Source organism: Excalfactoria chinensis, chromosome 14, assembly GCF_039878825.1.
Source record: "Excalfactoria chinensis isolate bCotChi1 chromosome 14, bCotChi1.hap2, whole genome shotgun sequence".
Taxonomy (NCBI): Eukaryota; Metazoa; Chordata; class Aves; order Galliformes; family Phasianidae; genus Excalfactoria; species Excalfactoria chinensis.
The window spans coordinates 557413-577091 of record NC_092838.1 but is presented as its reverse complement, the minus strand read 5'-3'; the positions used below and the strand labels follow the sequence as shown (position 1 = coordinate 577091).

The window sequence follows — 19679 nt, the reverse complement described above, 5'->3', positions numbered from 1 at the left end:
TGAGCCCTCCCCTGCTCCCAGAAGAGCTGGGCCACTGCTGCCCAGCATGCCAAAGCAGAGAGCAGCAGGAGGTGACCATGCCACCGGAAAAGCAACAAATCCAGAGCACAGGCAGCACCGGTGTCCCCAGCCACACAACAAGCCCCACCTGCAGGCCTTGTACTCATACCAGCACCGAGCTGCCCCGGCACAAAGCCAGCACAAAGCCAGCACAAAGCCAGCACAAAGCCAGCCCTCTGCGAGTGCTGCACGTCCCAGGGAGAGAAGGGAGAGGTGTCCCCCTCCCATCCCACCCACACACCCCACATGCAAACAAAGAGCTCTGCACAGGAAGCACGGAAGGAGCGCAGGAGCACTTTGCTTTGGGAGCAACAGACAGAGGGTCACAGCCCTGCTAGCAGAGCCAAGGAGATGACGGGGAAGCAGGGAAGGAGCCAGAGGGAAGCTGTATAAATAGCAGCATTGTCCTTGGTGTCACAGGATGTCAGATGTCAGCTACGATCCCTCACTCCAGAGTGGAAGCCTCTAATTGATTCCCATCTGACAGTTTCTTACCCAGCAATTACCGTCCGCCCAAACAAGCTGAGTAAATACTCTTCTTTCTGCTATTACAGCCAGCAACAAATCATTGACTTGCAACAAAAACAGCACAAACAGCAGCGTTTCTCCAGGCCGGTTCTCCTGCTGCTCCCTCATGGATGCTTGGACAACCCCGTCCCCCAGCAGCCCCCGCCCAGCTCTCCTCAACCAGGGGAAGAGATACTGCATGTCCCACAGCACTGGGGCTCCCCAGGTGCCTCCATTCACCTTGAGGGAAGCTGGGGCTGGACGGGCAGCTGCTGGGATCAGGGGTGGATGTGAGAAGAACGCTGCTCCCCCACGGGAAGGGACAGCACTTCTGCCATGGGCACCACCACAGTGCCCCGCTGCTGCAGCCCGCTCTGCTGCATAGAAGCAAACAATGGGAACAAGTTTGCATTCTTGGATTTCTTCCCACTGCAAGAAACACAATCCGGTCACTCGAGCCCAGCGTGCTCTGTTCCTCACTTTTCACACTGTGCACAAACACAGCGCCCTGCTGCACAACACAGCACAGACAGCAAAAGTGGCAGCAACAACAGAGGAAACATCAGCACAGAGTGGCTGTCATCCCAGGGAAAAGCCAGCTAAGAAAGCAGAGACGACTTCCCTTTCTCACGGGTTGTTTCACTTTCAGGTTGAAGGGAGCAAGAACATCTCAGTGAGCTCCTCTGTGAGGTCACGCCATTAAGTGACAGCAGTTCATTTGAGCAGCACAGAGCACACCCCAGCCTCCCACTGAGGGCTCCTACAGGAGGCAAAACCCAGTCTGAGCAGAGGAAGCTTGAACCCGAGTCGCAAAAGACCTCCAAGGATCAGAGCACAACCCCACACGTGGTCAACCAAACCCAAGCCCTATTCCTGAACACAGACACCATCTGCCTGGGCAGAACTGGAGGACAAGTGTGTAAATTCTGGCTGCTTGGGTTCTCTGCTGGGTTCTCTGCCATCCATTCCCATGGGCTCACCCTGCACCAACACCACTGCATGGGTCCCCTCTGCTCTGACCGACGGCACATGCATGGCCTAAATTGCTGCCAACCACCCCAACATGCAACCAGTGCAGGAAAACCAACCACAGTTCTGCCTCGGGAGCATCACTGTGGCAGCGCTGCACCACAGAGCTTTGCTTAAACACTGTGATCCCAGTGTAAGCTCCAGCTTTGCTTCCTGACATTTGCAAACCCTCAAAGCTCTCAGCTTGGAAGGAACCCAAAGTGAAAAAGAAAAAAGGATACACATGTTTTTCAGAGATGATTGCTGGGAGCTCCCGAGGCCTTGCACTTCTCCAAAGGCCCTTCACATGAAGCACACATGGCTGACACCAAGGTTAGACCTACACTGCAGCCACACATAATAGTAGCCCAATGTTCAGCACCCGCAGGGAGCTGCAGGCAGATAGATGTACACCATGAGGACCACAGCCAGCTCCTGGGCATCCCAACCCCCATTGATGCACTGCAGCCACCAAGCATCCTGCCAAGGGGGGCTGCTGGAGCACGAACATCCCTCCACCAGCTCCACAAGCACCTGGCCAGGCTTTATGATGCTCCATGCATGGGGCTGTACCATCAGCATGTGGGTGAAGGGCTCAGCACCCACCTGCATGGGACAGCAGTGTCCCCGGGCTGTGAGCTGCACACAGTGGCAGAGCCCCATAGGGAACAGCTCAGCCCTTCTGCAGGGGGCTTCACCTCTGTTCCTGAAAAGCAGAGTGAAAAAAATAGGACCATATGTGACACAAAAAGGAAAATCTCAAGTTTCTCAGCTCTCTTCTCTCTGGGAACTACAAATATTTGCAGTGTTTTATCCAATATTCCTCCATATTTGCCCAACGTCTAAAGATGGATGAAGGGGGGTCACGTGCACCTCGGATATAAAGATTTCATAAGGTTTTTGCCTTTCCTCCGCCTTGATGACCTCCATCCCCACAGCACAGTGGCACAGCCCACCTTACACAGCACAGCAGCACCGCACAGCTGGGTTCACCTCCAGGCAGGCTGGCAATCCACCAGCAGCACCCAGAGCAGCCCTTCCCAGCCACTCTCTGCTCAGACCGCACAGACCTGAGAGCGCAGAGCAGAGGGTGCCCAGCAGCACACACAGCACAGGGCCGGGACAAGCTGCAGTGCAGGCAGCACTCAGTGCGCTTTCATCACGTCGTGCATTTCTGCCCAACTCGTTTTGCTACAAAGGGAGGAGAATCAGAAAGGTGCACTTGGAGCTGGGGAAGAACAGATCAAAGGTCTGTCATTTGAAATTAATTAACTCAAACCTGAACTATTAACGTAAATTAAAAATTCAGGCCACATGCGCAGCTTCATTCATTTCCAAGTCATTTTCAAGAACCTGCAGCGCTGCCAGATAAGTTAATCACACATTCCATTGCCGTGCGGCATGCACAAAGGTTAACCTCCACTTAATTACAACTAATTCTAATGCTGCGGGAACAGGGCAGGCACACCTTGTAAGAAATCCCTTCCATGATGCACCTCAGCAAGGGGAGCTCCAGCTCCAGCTCCCTCACCTGGCAAACCAGCCTCAGCAGGACCCAAGTGGCAGCCTGGGAAGGCTCCTGACAGCTGCCACTCAGGCCAGGCTGAGCCCCCCCCAGCCCGACTTCACTCGTGCTTCTGTTAGAGCCATGCACAGAAACGCACTGCGGGGGGAACCTTCCAGCCCGATTAACCCAAATTGATGCAAAGCAGAATTCAAAGGGAATTCGAGACATCCACGTTGGAATCCTTTAAAACTTTGCCTAACCCAGTTTAAAGTCCCAAATCCCCAACTTGGCTGGAGTTCCTGTGAGCAGAAGGCTTTGCTGCAGCTTGGGGTGGGCTGCACACCCACCGCCACCCTCTGCAGCCCCTGGACCCCAAAGCCAGGAACAGATCAGTGGGGACACCCACCCCTGCCCCCCCAGTGCCCGCAGCCAGCCCAGCCTGCGCTGCAGGGCGCAGTCAAGATGCTGCTCACAGCCAGGGATGGGGATGGGGCTGTTCTTGGGGACAGAGAGAACCCCCTGCAGTGACCGCAGCACTGAGTGCTGACCACCCTGCATGCTGCCAGCCTGGGGACAGTGACAGCAACCCACACACAAAGGACAGAACTGTGTGTTTACCTTCTGACTGCCTTCACTCTGACCCTCCAGCCCCATCCCGCCAGCACCAAGCCAAGCAAATCAGTGACTTCATCGCTGCTTCCTTCACCTAATGCCCCGGGAGACCCCACTGCTGCTCTCCAGCACTCAGCATCCTCTGCACACAGCTGCACAGCCCCCGCTTCCTTCCTCCCTGCAGGCCCAGAGCTCGCACCCACCGCCGATTGACCTCAACCTCTTCTCCTCCTCCTCTTCCTCCCGTTGCCCCATGGCCGGGCCTGGCGATGAGCAAAGGCAGCAAGCAGCAGCTTGCACCCCCCAGAGCAGTGAGGCACGTGGGGATGGTGCAGTCTGGGAGGAAATACTGCTCTAGGAGATAAATAACCGGCGTGCCAGAAGGAGCCGCTGACATAAGGCAATGTCACACACAGCCACCTTTTGCTTCACTCCAACCAGAGCAGCAGGCAGCCACCAAAATGCAGCAGCACCCTTCCAAACACACTGCGATACAATGCACGGCATCGCTTCCAAGTGACAGTAGCACAGAAGCAAGGCTGGCATTTCCTGAAGTGAAAAAGGCTTTCATTTCATCCTGCCTCCCTAAACACCTCCCTAAACACCTCCCTCCCCAGGCCCTAAACAAAGCTGCACGCAGTGCCTGGCAGCACCACACCTGGAGACGCTGCACGCCTCCCAGGCACACACTGCCCAGAGCAGGAGCTGCCTGCTTGCTGTCTGCACGCACAGATGAAGCAGCTCTGAAGGCTTGACCTGGAGCTGGGAGCTCTGGGACAAGCAGTCCCACCACCAGCCCCACCAGCATGAAGACCCCGTGTGTGCCTGAGGACAGCAGGGCTCATGGCACGGAGCAGGCAGCGCTCAGCAGGGCTGTGCGTGCACTCGTGCTGCTCTCAGAGCAGAAGGGAATTGCTGACACCACGCACAGCACTCGCTGCTCTTTTTTGTATTACGATGAAACTTGGAGGTTTTACGAGCTTTCGCGGCTCCGTTTTCCTCCTTAATTGGCGCCACTGTTTTTAACCCCGCTGCCGGAGCTGCATTGCCATGGTTACCCACACAAGCCTCAGCGAGCGGGAGGTATTTTTAGACTTGCCCAAATGCACAAATCCAAGCAGCGGGGCTGCAGCTCACACAGCTCGGCCCCACACAGCACCCATGGAGGGACATCCCAAAGTCCCGGCAGGAGGGGCGCCCAGCACAGCTCCCATGTGCCCGCTGGGAGCACCGTGGGGCGGCCACGCAGTGCTGACCTGCTGGTCAGGAAGGAGCAATGAGACCTCCCAGCCCCTGGAAACATCACCTTACTGTGTGAGCAAGAGCTGTCCTGCAGCCATGGGGCACCTCGCCGAGAGCGCCCGCACGTGGCTTCAACACTGCTTCGGGTTTACATCACAGACTGAACGTCACTAAGGCCCGAATGGCGCAGCGATGCACTGGCTGCTCCTGTGCCAAGCCAAAGAGGTACCCACAAGCAATGGTTGCCCTGCTAGCTCCTGCTCAGCTTGCAACCGCCCTTCCACCATCACCCTCCATCTCTCAAGGCAGCAATTGCAAGCTCTACAATCAAGAGTAGATACGTCACAACACCTCCCTGCCCCCCATAAGCAAAAGGAAAACACACCAAAGCTGGCAGCTGGCTTTGGGTGCATCCCACACCTGGAAAGATGCAGACGGGAGCTGCCTGCAGCGATGCTCGCGCTGACCCGGCTCCTTCCTAAAGACACGAGTAATTATGGAGCACTCAAGCTACTAAACCTGATTAGAGCAAAACAAACTAATTTGGTTGCAGGGCAATGATCTGACCTTGTTAACGACATGCGTACCTCACTGACAACGTTTTGCTCTTGCACAGTGATGTCTTTCTCTGGATCCAAAGCTGCTTTATAAAGGAACCCATGGACTCTGACCCATATTTGCACACTACAAAGAGTGAGATGAGGACAGGGAGCTGCCCTATGCTTACCTGCACACGGGATGCTCTCAGTGCAGGTACTGGGCGGTGCTGGTGGCCATGGGTGCACTCTGTAAATAAGAGAACAAGGTTTTATACTGTGTACATCTATCACACACATGCCCCACATTGGATCCCTGGCGTTAACCTGGGTGCTCAGAAGCACGCTTAGCTGCAGGCAAAACAAGGACCTGGGAGCAGAGTGATGGTGCTGCCTCTCATCTGGGGAGAAGGCTTACAACCACCAAGTGCCCAGAACAGGGACAGCACAGACACTGCAGGCCCAGGAAGCCAAAGGAAGTGATGAGAGCTCAGCAGCAGCTCGAGCAATGCACACAGGGCAACCCCACACCTGCTCCACACAGCAGGACCCAGCAGCTGGCAGCATGGTGCCAGAGGAGCCCAGCAGGGCCAGGAAAACATTTCAGGCTGTGCCTAAGTTTCACCCCACCTCAGGACCGAGCAGTCCTCAGCCCTCTGCATTTCAGCGGTCCCCTGAAGCTACCGCTTCTTCCACAGGGAAACCCTCCTCCATGTCTGGAAGCCCCGATGCTTTGGTGGCTCTCCCCGAGCTCCCCAGCCCCCAAACTCACCCACAGGTGAGCAGAGCTCTCCCAGTTCCCCTTTTCAGCTCTACAGCTGCACACACAGATACTCTGAGGTGAAGGAATGCAGCCTGGGACCCAAACCTCATCTTACACCACGTGAGTTCTGCCACACATCCAAAAACAAAACTGCACCAATCTCTCTTACCCGACCTCATGGCCCTTCTTATCTCAGGGCATCCCCAGGAAGCAGCACTACGGCTCACACGAGGGCACTGCTGGGCCCACATGCAGGTGCAGCCCCCCAAGCACTGAGCACAGATCTGGTACCACGATATCAGGACATCCAGCTACCACAGAGCACCCAGAGGAGGGCTGCAGAAGTGGGGAAGGGTCCGGGATCCCCCACGCACTGCACAGAGCACACTGCCAGCCCCAGCTCTGCTACAGGCAGCCCCCATCGTGAGCACTGCTGCCAAGCAGAGGGCTGGAAATGAGAATTACAGCAGCAGAGCGCTGTGTAAATGGCAACGGGTTGCCCTCTTAGAAAATTAAATCCTCTGAGCTAACGAGAAGAGTGTTTGCTCTCAAGCTGGAGGTAAAGGGCTGATAATTAAAAGACCCACTGGCATAAGGGACGCCACATTTTTCTCACTCTTAATGTAATTATCCCCATTTCATCATCCCGTGGGAACACACAGCCATGGATTGCAGAGCTTTGCTCACTGAGGTTCTGGCCCCAGAGGGGTGCAGCTCTGAGTGCAGGTGCCCCAGCTCTGGGAAGCGACTGGATGGGTTCTGCCAGTAACAAAATACAGCTGGATCATCACTTTGCAGAGAGGGAGGAGGGATGTAAGCGAAGCTGTGCCACTATTTGGGGATGGATGCCCTCATGATTTTAAATGAGACATGCAACTTAAACTATACATAATACACACACACACAGCACCAGAAGTAGTTTGGGTTGTTATGGAGTGAAAGCTGCAATAAAGGCTGCGATAGGAAGCTCCCACCGCACAGCTCTACCCCCACTGCCCCCCAGGGCCCTCAGTTGCAGGAAGGCTTTGGGGGCCACGGTGCAATTAACTCCGGGCATGCAGAGCACAGCAGAGCGGAGCAAAGCAGCGCACCCCAAATCCCAACAGGAATAAAGAGACAGGAGCAGAAGAACCTCCATGGGGACGAGGCAGAGCCAGGGCTCCCTCCCTGCTCCGTCCCCAGACTTTCCTACGGAAATCTACTGAAAACCAAACCAGAAAACGCCGGCAATGGAATGAACCTGCCAGGCCAGAAGGTCCCCGAGCACAACCGAAACCACCGCAGGACCCGCTGAGCGCCCCGTTCAGAAGCACGGATCCCCTCCGCAGCCGCACAGAGAACGAAACCTTTCCTGCAAGCTCGGAGCGAGCGGCCCACGGCTCAGCCCTTCCACGCGGGACGGCAGCAACGCCACATTGCAACAGCATGAAGTAATCGCGCTCCTGCACTCACTGCTCTGCTATCCGATTAGCCGAGTGCAGGACGGGGGGAAAAAAGGCGGACGGGGGGAGGAGGAGAGAGGAGGAAAGCGCGATGGAAAGCCAGGAGATGTTTTGCAACCGCGGAGTGCCGGAGCTCAGGGCCTGAGCAACCGAAGCCACGGGGGGGTGCAGAAACAGCGGAGCTGGGGGCGGCGAGATGGAGAAAAGGAGCGGCAGAAGCAACAGCCGGGAGCAGCAGCGCCCACCCCGCTCACTTTGCTCCGCCGTCCCTCCGCCTCCCGCGGCGCGAGGCGGCCCCGCACGCTGCGGCCGGAGCCCCGGAGGGCGCGGGGCAGGAAGCGGGGAGGGGGCGGCCCCGGAGACACCCCGGAGACACCCCGGAGCCCCGCCCCGGGATGCTCGGCCGGAGGAAGACACGGGATGGGGCCGGAGCGGTCGCGCTTACCGCGCCTCGGGATCGCGCTGCTCCGCCGCCCCTCCTTTCCTCAGCGCTTCCCCCCCGCGGCTCGGCTGCACGAAACCCGTTTGAAGCGCTCCTTACATCCCGGCACTTACATCCGGAGCTGCCGGCGGACGAGCGGAGCGCGCGGCCCCGAGCAGCGCTCGCATTGCGGCAGCCGCCGCGCGGGCAGCGCCGGTGGCGGCGGGCAGGTGCAGCTCGAGCTGCAGGCAGCCCCGGTCCCGGCTGCAGAAAGTCCCGGCTGCAGAAAGTCCCGGCTGCTCTGCGCGGTCACCCCAAAGTTCCCCGCGGTGAGGAGGCTGCAAAGAACGAAGCGAAGTCCCGAGGCGGGCGTTCCTTTGTCAGAGTTGCAGAAGCGCTGTGCTGATGCTGGCTGTGCTGATGCTGGCTGTGCTGATGCTCGCTGTGCTGATGCTCGCTGTGCTGATGCTCGCTGTGCTGATGCTGGCTGTGCTGATGCTCGCTGTGCTGATGCTCGCTGTGCTGATGCTGGCTGTGCTGATGCTGGCTGTGCTGATGCTGGCTGTGGGCTCCGTGCAGGACGCGCACTTGTTTTGCAAGTGCAAACTCGAAGTCTTCCGTGCGTTGCGGTAACGTGCCGGTCCCACGGTCCCGGTGGGACGGTAAAACCCACCACCCTCGGAGAAGCCGCAGAGCAAACCCCTGGCTGAGGGCTGTTGCTCTTTTCCACGCTTCCCCCTCCCCGGCCCACGCTGACCACTTCTCTCCCCTTGCCCCCCCCTCTCCATTTCACTGCTGGCACAGCTGCAGCTGACGGCACATCCCAGCTGCCACCCCCACCTGCAGCCTGCCCCCAACCCTTGTGTAGGGCCCCCAGCAGCCGTCGGGTCAATGGGCCTTGCAAAGTGCTTTGGATACATTTAAATGGTTCTAAATTATTCTCTAAATGCTCTTAAAGACGGGAGGGGACGTGCACCACACCTCTGTGCTCAGCCGGACCGTGCTGCATGCACAGGAATGGGGAGCACTGTGGCCCTGCACTTGGTTTTGGTGCACATCCACCTGCCGTGCTGTGCGGCTGCAGAGCTCGTCCTCCGAGTCAAAAAAACCCCGAGAACCACCAACAGGGAGGATTCCTGCGGGCAGCCTCTGCTGCCGGCCCTGCTGCTGCATTTCAGCTGTGACACCCCTGCCACAGGCTCTGCACTCGTGTGCAGCCCCAGGAGCTGTGTCAGCATTCACCTTAGGGCTGGAAAAGGTCCAGAACAGCATCATCCTCACACTTCACGTTTGGCAAAGGAGCAAACCGTATCAGTCAGCAAGGGGAACAAGATACATCCTAGGACTAGGGAAAGTGAAAACATTCGCTGGGAAACACAAACAACATTTTTCTTTGTATGATTAAACGGCAAAAACTCCCGACAGGCCTATGTCTGGCAGAGGAGCTGTGGGATGAGCTGAGCTCCCAGGCCAAGACGCCTGAGGCATGCACTGAATAAGGAAGGAAAGCATTTCCTACCCTTGACACAAAGTATCCAAGCCAGGAGGGAGGGGTCTCAGGGCTACGGTCACAGCGTGCAGAGGGAGGGGGCTGGCATCGCACTGCCTGCAGCCCACTGGGCTCCTGCTCCTCACACCGTGCTTCCCACCAGGACAGCTGTACAGCCCGGGTCACTGCCTGTGCTTTATCCGCAGTTCAGCTCCGTACTGCTGGCAGAGCTGGGCAGGGACAGCCCTCGGGCCTTCGGTCTGCCATTCCTGGCATCTGGGATCCCGCACACCCCGTCCCGACCTTACAGTTTTACATCACTTCTCCACACAGCGGGACAAAACGACTTGACCTCTGTTCGGGCAGCTCCAAATCAGCTGTGAAACAGTAGGCTGTAATTAATGAGCTGTATTAATGCTCAAAGTCTCTCACTTTTCAGTCCTCATAAAGAGCAATTGCCCTTCAACAGAAAAGCAGCATCACAGCCACCAGTCCTGCCGAGCACACTGCTTTCCTTGTGCCATAAATCACTGCCTAATGCGGGAGCAAGGATAACAACGCTAACAGAAACCCTGACATTCTGCACGTGTGAAGCCAAGCCCTGCCCTGGCCGTCCAGCTGAGCTGGGGACAGGGAGCAGCTCCCCTCGCATGGACACGAGCTCTGAGGGGCCATCACCTCTAGGGCAGACCAGCCAGGGGGATCTTCAGACACAGCTCAGCATTGGTCCCCATCAGGGTCTGCAGATGAGATGCTGACAGAGACGGTCTGACACGACCTCCAGTTAGGAACTACGAACTGCTGGCAGTGGTGATTGGAGTCTGTGTGTCCCAGGGCTCCGAAAGGAGCATGATGTCAATTGAGAGGTGGAGAATGGCTGCTTCAGGAGGACAGCATGAGATGGAAGTGTTGGCCCTCCCAGGACGACCCTCAGCCTCACCAATGGTATTTTCCCCAGAGAGTCTTTGGAAAATAATGTACATTCTTCTGCCATTCAGAAAGAGCAAATGGAGCTTTTGAGGGTGAATGTGAGAGCTGGAGCCGTCTGATAACCCCGGCCTTGCCTACAAGGGCGAGGAGCTGTCAGTGAATGCAAGGATGCACTCCAGCAGATGGAGTGAGAACCTGAGTGTGAGATAGGAGCAAAGATCTCTCCGAGGACAATGTCATGTGTTTGTGTCTGGAGCAGCTCAGATCGACTGATGGGAAAGAGAGTCTCAGCTGAATGCAGTGGGGGCGAAACAGCTGAACTCGGACATCTCTGTAGCTGCAAAGTTCTGCACTGTGCACCAAATCCAGCTGGGAGCAATGAAAAGGTTTCCAGTCTCCACTGGCGGTAATTCCTGAATACCAGATGAGGGAGATGAGACTGAATGAAGCAAATCAAAGAGCTCGGTTCTGAGTGATTGCTGCCCAGGGGAACAGGATGCAGCTCATCAGATGCTCTCACCTGTGCAGCGGTCGGCACGATGGCCTGCAGCAGAGCGCGCCTGTCTGAGAGCAAAGATGACGTTAATCTGATCTGATTAATCAGACCTGAATCTGACAGTAATGCTCTGAGAAGCTGAAGATGCCTTCCCCCACCTGAGAAGAAGCCTCAATGGTACAACAGCCCCATAAACCCCTTAGTGGTGCAGATCCCTCTGCACACAATGGGACCGGAGCCCTTCACATTCCGACGGCTGGGAGGGATGCTGTGATTGCTCAGTGTGAGCCAAGAGCTCAGCTTCGGGATTTTGAATATGTGCTAATGTGATTGCCCTTACCAGGCAGAGGATCGATGCTCTGCTTCCCACAGGCACAGCACTTATCCACCTGATTGGATGGGACTGCCAGCATTAAGTGTGCCTATCCAGACAGAGGAGCGACGCCGTCACTGCTGCAGCACACCACAAAACCCCTCAGCAGCACAACACGAGGCCGTGCCTCTCATCCTTCCACCCACAGGGCCAAGCAGCCCTCCCGAGAGCCAGAGCTGGATCTGCACAGGGATGCAGAGCAGAGAAAGAGCTGTGAGCCCACTGCATGCAGCCACCCTCCCCCCGCAGCTGCACGCTGTGCCGACCCAGGACATTTTGCATCCCCTTCCCACCACATCTTGCTGACAGACAGGAGAACTCTGCGGGGATTTTGGCTGCAGCAAAGTGCAGGCTCTGGGAATCGATTTCCTGGAGTATTTGCTCCAAAGGGATGATGGGCTGAATGGGATCCCTGGATGGCTGTGCATTTCTGCAGCCACACAGCAACATCCACAGGCTTATGCTGGAATTGCTGTGAGGATTTCTCCTGCCTCAATGAACAGGGATGGTTTGGGACCCAGAGAGGAGTTACCTCAGTCCTTAAGGCATCTCCCCACAGGCTGACGGGTCTGTATAGGACATTACCCTCCTACACACAGGGAGGATTTTCCCATGTCAGCTCAACAGGCAGCTGTGATCACTATGAGCATCACACAGGAGGAGCACGGCCGGTGTCACACCATAAAGATGGGCAGGTTGAATGGTGACAAATTGCACCATCATTCTGTCTATCAGGATTAAGGCTTTCCAGCACTGGGTGAAGCATCAGTTTGCTTTGAGGGAGTCTGCTCTGCTTCTGCCTCCTACTTTTCCACCCCACTGTTGATCCAAGCATGATACCTGCTTGAATTCTGCCTTAAGGAGTCTGACCACGATGGACTCCAGGCTGGGTTTGCAAAGAGCTTCAGGCACTCAGCAGGAGATCCGAGTCCCCACACAGCTCTACTGATGAGCTGCCGGGCTGTCAGTAATGAGGGCAGACAGATCACAGGGTGTCACTGGACACCTGTCAAGCCAAGCAATGCTGACATTGCACCTCTACATTTCATCTATGCAAAATACATCATCATTGCAGGTCCTGGAAATACACGGTTTGCTCCAAAAGTTGCCTCCTGTTGATTCTCATGGAAACTGCAGCTGATGTTCAGAGCACAACACCACCTGACAGAGCCAATTCTCAGCTACCAAACACTATTCTTCAACAGAGACACCACCGTTAGCTGTGCACTTTCACCAGCAATGAACAAGAATCTGCACGCTGCACTCATACAGATCTGCACGGCCGGCTGGAACGTTGATGTCCTTCACATCACTGCTGAGATGCACCACCCACCACCTCGCTGTGCTCACAGCCACTGCTCTGCCTCCAGCAGTGCTCACAAGCACAGATGAACACCAAAAGGTGCCATGTTTTCTGCAACACCTTCTTGCTGTATGTCACCTCGTTACTCCTCCTATCAGGAGCTGCTATCAGTGGAGAAACATCAAGATGGGTACCTTGGATTGTGTCAGATGATCCACTGGAAAGGCAGCACCAGGGAAGGTCCGTCTGTGTTTGCGCAGCAGCTGCCCAGCTGTGGCTCTGCAAAAGGCACAGAGCAGCACAGGGGCGCGCTCCGAGGGCAGCAGGGCAGGCCTGGAGCTCCAGGTACCAGCAGAGAGCTTTCATCTGTCAGAAGGCTCCTGCTCTCCACCTGCTAATTATCACCTCACCCAGCTCTTGCAGCACGGTGTGGCTCCACGGCTCACCCAGCGCCGCGCTGCCGCCCTCCCACCTCCTGGCACAGTGGGGCTGCGGAGCCACCCAGCCCCGAGACTGCAGGCAAGTGACGGCCTGTGGCATTGGTGACACACGAAGGGTCCCAGCAGGTGCAGACCAACCTCCAGGGCTTCCTTGGCCTCAGGAGGCACACAGCATCCAGCTGCCCGCACAGCGCTGTGTTGTGGGGTGGCCGTGCTCTGTCGGTCCTTTGGATGGGGTTTGGGGGCCTCTTTCCTCCTCCAACAGCCTCTATCTTTCCAAATCACCCCTCCTGTCCCCGAGGTTGCTGCAGGACGCAATGACAGCCAGAGGGCTCTCAGCGCACACAGACACCGAACACGAATCGGAACGCCTTGACGCCACTCTGTCGCGTCTCAGGCTAATCCTGCCCGCTGTGCCGGTGCTCCCGGCTCCTATCGACAAGTCCAATGGCTGATAAGGGCTCGGCACAACACGTGCGCAGCGCCCCCCATCGTGCCTTTCCCCTCCCGCCGCTGCTATCCCGGCGGGCAGCGCAGCGGGGCGGGCTGCAGTCGGTCCCGCCCCCGGAGCGCCGCTGTGCCGGGCAGGGCCGGAAGGAGCGCGGGACGGAGGCGGGATGCGGGATGCTGCCGGCGGGATGCGGCGGGCGGTGAGCGGCCGGGGAGCGGGGCGAGCTGGGCTGGGCTGGGCTGGGCTGGGCTGGGCTGAGCTGACGTGACGTTCCCGGCTCGGGCCCCGCAGGTTGTTGGTGGCGCTGCAGGCTGCGCTGCGCGGCGGCGCGGAGCGAAGGAGGGAGTTGGAGCGGAGCGCGGAGCGTGGCCGGGATCTGCTGCGGGGGTGAGTGCGGGCGGGGGGAGCAACGCGGGGCGAGCGGGGGAGAGAGCGGGGAGTGCGGGAACACCGGGAACACCGGGACGCTCCGCGTGTCCTCCGCAGGGAGCGGCGCGGAGATGAGCGGCAGGAAGCGGAGGAAGGACCCGGCGGTGGACGCGGTGAGCGCTGCTGTCCCGGGCCGGATCCGCACGGCACGGCTGGGGGTTCCTGCTGGAACGGCTGGGGGAGCGAGTCGGAGCGTGCAGGAATAACGGGGGATCCGGGTTGGGGGCCGCTGGGCCGTCTCCTCCTCGCGCAGAGAGTTCGCCTTCGGCCTGGGAGCTGCAGGAGCTGGAGCTGCTGAACGCCGCCTTGGAGAAAGCGCTGAGAGTCAGGAAAAGCGTGTCCAGAACGAGCGCGGCTGCACGGGGAGCTGCGGGAGCAAAACCTGCGGGCGGAGCGGCTGCTGGCGGGGATACGGAGGAGCTGAAGGTGCCCGCGGCCACCAGGGACGGCCCTGCGGCTGCCTGCACCAGCTGCGAGGTGAGAGCTGGCGGCCAGGAGCACAACGCTGCCAAGAAGCCTCCTCCGTACCGACTGCGAGCCCCGTACAGGACTGACCCAGACGTGAGAAGGACCCAAAGGAAAGCCCCGGCAGTTCGTGTCGGCAGGGCTGCTGGGGCGGCTGCAAAATGCTCTTCCAAAGCCGTGGCTTCCAAACAAGGACGCGGCCGTGGGCAGGCGGTCCGGGCAGCTGCTGAGCCCCAGAGGACAGCTGGAATCCCCAGGTCTGCCCACAGGGAGCAGCACGGCCGCCCTGCTGGGGAGGGGAGCTCGGTGTCAGTGTGTGGGCAGCAGCACAGTGCTGGGAAGAGCTGCTCTGGTTCCCTCGGACCGCCCGGCGGAGCAGAGGAGCACACGGCTGGTGCAGGGAGTGCATCACTGCAGGCAGCAGCACTGCAGGAGCAGAGGTGGGTGCTGGCTGTGCTCAGCATTGCTCTGTGCAACCTCATTTGGTTCTGCCAACCCTCACCTTCTCTGCTGGAGGAAGGGGCCGTTGCAGTCCAGAAGCCTTTGTGGCTGTTGAGTGAGCGCCTGCATGTCGGGAGCTGCTCTCGGGTGGCTGGGACTTCACAGGTCCTTTCACTGTGACTTCTGCTACTTGTCAGCACTGCTCTGACTGCTTTGGCAAGTTGTGTCTGTAGAGCTTTCCTCGGAGCCCACTATCCACAACAGCTTATTGATTGTCGTTATTTTCATTTATTTAAACAGAGATAGCGATAAATAATTCACAAATGATCTCTCTCAGAAGCCCAGTGCTGTTTGGAGAGAGGCTGTCTGGATCTCATGCTATGCCCTTTAACCTCTAAGATTGTCTGCTTAACTGTAGAATCGGGATCAGCCTGAGTGTAGGCTGTAGGAAGGCTTACAGAGTGGGTGTAAACTGAGCTCCTGTTTTGCAGGTGCCAGCTGGAGCTGCCCCTTCCCTACAGGAAAGCCCACAGCAGGAATTCCAGGTAGGCACCAGGGCAGCATGGAGGGCTCGGAGTGGGGCAGTGCAGGGACCCAGCCTTGAGTACCCCGTGCTATTAGCTTACCGAGTTGTTGTGTGTGGCTCTCTGTCCTGGAAGCAGTGCTGCTGTGCTTGCATGACTCCAGGTGAGCTGCCCTGAACAGAGCTGTTAACCAGCGGGTGGCTGTTTTGGGTGAGCCTGGTGCTCTCATCCATCCTCCAGTCCCCAGGGATATCTCTCACTGCTTCCTCCGTGGCTCCTGATGATGGGATTTGTCCAGATCTGAAGCTTAAGCCACCAATGCAGCGATGGCTGCTTGCCTTAACCTCAGGAATTGCTCCTTCTGTGCAGTCATTTATCAGGCAGCAATGTCAGCTGCCCCTCGGCAAGGTGGAGATAATCAGTTCCCTTCATTTTCCCTGCTAAACCGAGCCCTTCCGCATCCTGATGGCTCTGATACAACTTAACACTGTTCATTAGTGCTTCCACTCGGTAACGAATTGAAACCAACCTTTGTGCCAAAGGTCACTCAGGGTGAAAGCTGCAGTGAGAGCCTGCCCTGTGTGTGCCCTCCCACCGTAACATTGGTTTGCACACGTTTACTGGAGGAGCAAATGTACAGGGAGAGAAAAATGCGCGGAGGTGCCTGTATTGGAAGCTGTGATGTGTGCAGTTGGTGTGAGCAGGGCAGCACTCCTGACCCCCTCCTGGGCTTTTCAGGGCATGGGAGAAGTGCCGTCTCTGCCAGACGAGTGCTGATGCAGCGGCTGCAAGGACGTGTTTCACAGAGAAGATCCAGAGCACTGTATCCTTCCTCTGCTCACCCCTCCCAGCTCTGTCAATCCATGGTGTGCTGCCATCGGAGGAGCTGTGCCTCCCATAGCAGGAATTCAAGCCTGCTCTCTAGGAAGAGTTTTTTCTTCCTCGTATCGCAGCTTTTGTGTACTCATCTAAGTTGTGAGCTGTGCACAGAAGGCTGAGAGGTGAACACCTGCACTGCCCTCACCTCCTGCCTGCAGCTCGTGGGCTGCTCGCTCTGTGCTGCTGTTGTGAAATGTTCCTTAAGCTGCTTTTGTTTGAGTTTCGTTCACCAACGCCAATGCTCAGCCCTGCAGAGATAGAGGAGGAATTAAGAGCCCTCCAGGATGTTCCCTCCCGTCTGAGCCTGTGTGTGGAAGCTGAGTCTGCAGGTAAGAAAGAACAGAGTGGGGAGGAGGCAGAGGGTGGGGTAAGGGTGGTTTCACTGGGTTCGAGTTCCACGTGTCTGGTGCTCTTGGTGTGTGCCAGACAAGATAGAGAGGAACCCTGCCTCAAGTGAAGGCTTGAGAACCTATGGCCACTGCAGAAACTGATGTCTCTGGGTTTCAGCATTCTCATGCCTGCTGGTTTTCCTCTGCTTCTCCTCCAGACCATCCCACTCTTCAAAGAGAGTACGAAAGCCTGCTGACCTTGGAAGCTCTGCAGAGCACAGTCTCCCAGTACTTGCATAAGCTGCAGCTTCTACGAGCAGGTGAGCTGGTGCTGGTCGTCAGGTGTGGATGCGGCCAGCTGTGCTGCAATAGTAGTTTGCCTTGTGTGGGTAAATGCTGCAATTCAGGGCTCGTGATGGAGCTGTTGAGAGAACTGGGAGGGGACAGTGCGTGCCATAGGATGTCCTGATTGTGCCATGTGTGAGGAGAATGCCCCAAATGGAATAACATCACCATTCCTATATGTGACTGAAGTAGCTCACGAGCTCTGTGAATACAGGTTTAACTTGCTTGTCACTGCCAATTCTTCACCCTGACAGCTGTGGAGTCCCAAAGGAGGCTGCAACCAGACTGCACTGGCAACCAAGGAGACTGCTGTGCAGCCTGTGCTGCCGGGGCTCGGCTGTGTGGCAGTGCAGGCACACTGGCTGTGCCTCTCCTGTGCTACTCCAGGCTCCAGGAGCTGAGGGATTTGTTTGCCTTGAAGCTGCAAGTGTCGATGCTGCACCAGGAGATTGCCTTACAAAAGGTGAGTCTGTAAGGGTTAGTGCTGCCATGGTAGGGGCAGCAGGGAGCAGCGGCACAGCAAGCTCTCCCAGCAGTATTTCTTTATGCCTCATGTTTGTGTTCCATCAGTGCCTCGCTTTATTTTGTGGAAGAACAGACCTACCCTTCCAAGAGCTTTAAGAGCCTGACCCTCTTCTGTTAACATTTTCAAGTCACTCTTTGGAGTGTGGTAGTGCAGGCTGAAGTTGGCAGTGCCTGGAGATCAGCTTTGGCCACCCTTTACTGTCCCATCAGGGCTCCCACTTTGTCATCCTCTTGTGTGACCTCTTCAGCTAGCAAACTTCTGTGCTGCCTGCTGTTTTCCTTTAGTGTCAACCCCCTGTGCAGCGTATCTTGACTTTACCTTCCTTCCATGGCCTGTAAGGGCATGAAGGGAAGTCAGCCTCTCCACCAGCCCAAGCGCAGTGCTTGCTGCACGGGGACCATTAGTTCTTCTTGACAGCAAAGGGCAGAGATCTGTGAAGCCACGTCTGCCCTGTGCCTTTGACCTGCCCTTCAACCTACTTCTGTGACAGAGGCTTTGGAAATGCAATTGTTTATAACCAAGGGAAGTTATTTCTAAGATGCCGTGCTTTTCTCCCCATCTGAAGACAGGCTGTTGCTTGTTTCCAAATGGGATTTTAGTGCTGTATCCTTGAATTATGGGTTGTGAGGTCTTTGCTTTTATCTGCCCAAAGTATCACAGCGACTGAAGCCCCCTGCTTCACTGATGGTCCCATTTCCTCTGCACGGGTATTTAAACAGTGCCATGTGCCAGCTGAGCACTGTGGAGACGACCCCTCTGCAGCTGCCCCAAACTCTGTCCTGTTTGAGTCTTCCTTTCTATCCTCCACTGGAACGTGCTTGGAGGGGTGTGATAATCACATGGAGTTTATCATCCCCTCCTGCCATGAGCTTTAACAGCTGTTAGTGCAGCACAGGAGCACTGCCCATCATCTGCCTGCTCGGAGCACTGCATGGCTGCTGATGTGCTTCACGAGCAAGGGATGAGCAGCCCTGCCATCCTGAAAGCTGGCACCTGTCAATTAGCACATTATTACTCATAGCATCTTGATAGATCACATTTGTTATGCAGCCACTTTAGCTCTAGGAATCCCAGGGGAGCACCCCGTCCTCACTCCATGATGTGTCTCCTTTACTCCTGCCAGCTCTCGATGACAGAACTGCTGCCTGTCCTGGACTCCAGGCCCTGCCCAGGTGCCTCTGTGGCTCAGCTGTACCGGGCGATGTACACACAGCTCTGCGAGGGTGGCGGGCGCTTCCCCGTGCTGGTGCAAGATGAGCTGGCAGACTGAGCTGCTGAGAGCCTCCCTCTGCCATTCACATGAACGGTTTGAAGCAATAAATCCTTTCTGATAACTTTTAGTGTTTCACCTGTTTGTCCATCTAAAGGAAACTGAACTTCTGGGCTTTGACTTATTGCTCAGCGGTTGCTTTTACTGCTTGCTAATTGTGGAGGGCTGGGAGGCCTCTTCATGGACACGTGGTGGCTGTTCTTCCAAGGCCTGTCTGCTCTGGATTCTTCTCCACCTCAGCCATGGAGTGGCCTTGCATTCAGATAACACAGCTGCCCCTAACCCGTGATTTGCACTGCTCATGGTGTGTTGGGGCACAGCTTTCCAGAAGGAGAAAATCCAGGGAAAACGAGCCGCTATTGCCATATAACTGTTCATAATTTGGCATTACAGCCGTACTGACTGCCAGTGTTTCTGATGTCTTCATCCACAGCTGCACGCAGTGGTGCCTCTTTGGGAGCTGCTCCGGTTTGCATGCATTGCTCTGAGCTGTGCTCCTTTGCAGTGACTTACACCTCTAGCCCACTGCTGACACGCTTCTGCTGGACGGTCCGATCGGGGTCATTGTCTGAGAGCCACAGAAGTGGGCTGAGTGTGCTCGGGGGGCTGCAGCAGGAGGGAGGGATGGCGCAGCCCGGTAGGTGGCACTCAGCCCTTTGCGTTGCTGCTGTAGAAGCCGCCTTCCAAAGTGTGTAAGGCGATGCTCTGCCCCGCTGTGGAAAGTACAAGCTCTGTAGCAGCCCTGACCTTGCCACCACAGGAACCCCTGCTTCGCTTCTTCCTGCACCTTCAGGCTGCACTCAAACCCCTGGTGCTGCTGTGTGGCAATTGCTTCAGAGTCACATGGCAGACTTCTGTCTTGCAAGCATTTTGAAGTTCATTTAGCAAAGG

The 19679-nt window shown here is 56.8% G+C and overlaps 2 protein-coding genes across 3 annotated transcripts in view; one reads left to right on the top strand and one right to left on the bottom strand.

The window, feature by feature from the left end:
• LOC140258740 (ankyrin repeat and fibronectin type-III domain-containing protein 1-like) overlaps positions 1-8216 on the bottom strand; it is a 110967-nt gene extending 102751 nt beyond the window's left edge. Inside the window, exons 1-2 of one of the 2 annotated variants that reach the window (XM_072349345.1) lie at positions 8123-8216; positions 5664-5722 (exon numbers count right to left, since the gene is read on the bottom strand). The gene's annotated coding sequence lies outside the window, so the exon portion shown is untranslated. The remainder of the gene's footprint in view (positions 1-5663; positions 5723-8122) is intronic. The other variant, XM_072349348.1, reaches the window with a different exon arrangement.
• Positions 8217-13576: 5360 nt separating this feature from the next.
• On the top strand, positions 13577-18869 carry TEDC2 (tubulin epsilon and delta complex 2). The gene is made up of 10 exons (XM_072349466.1): positions 13577-13779; positions 13872-13967; positions 14067-14122; positions 14263-14914; positions 15407-15460; positions 16178-16262; positions 16539-16647; positions 16866-16967; positions 17247-17455; positions 18642-18869. The coding sequence occupies exons 1-10, from the start codon at positions 13577-13579 to the stop codon at positions 18786-18788; spliced, it is 1713 nt and encodes a 570-aa protein (XP_072205567.1). The 3' UTR covers positions 18789-18869.
• Positions 18870-19679: the final 810 nt, after the last annotated feature.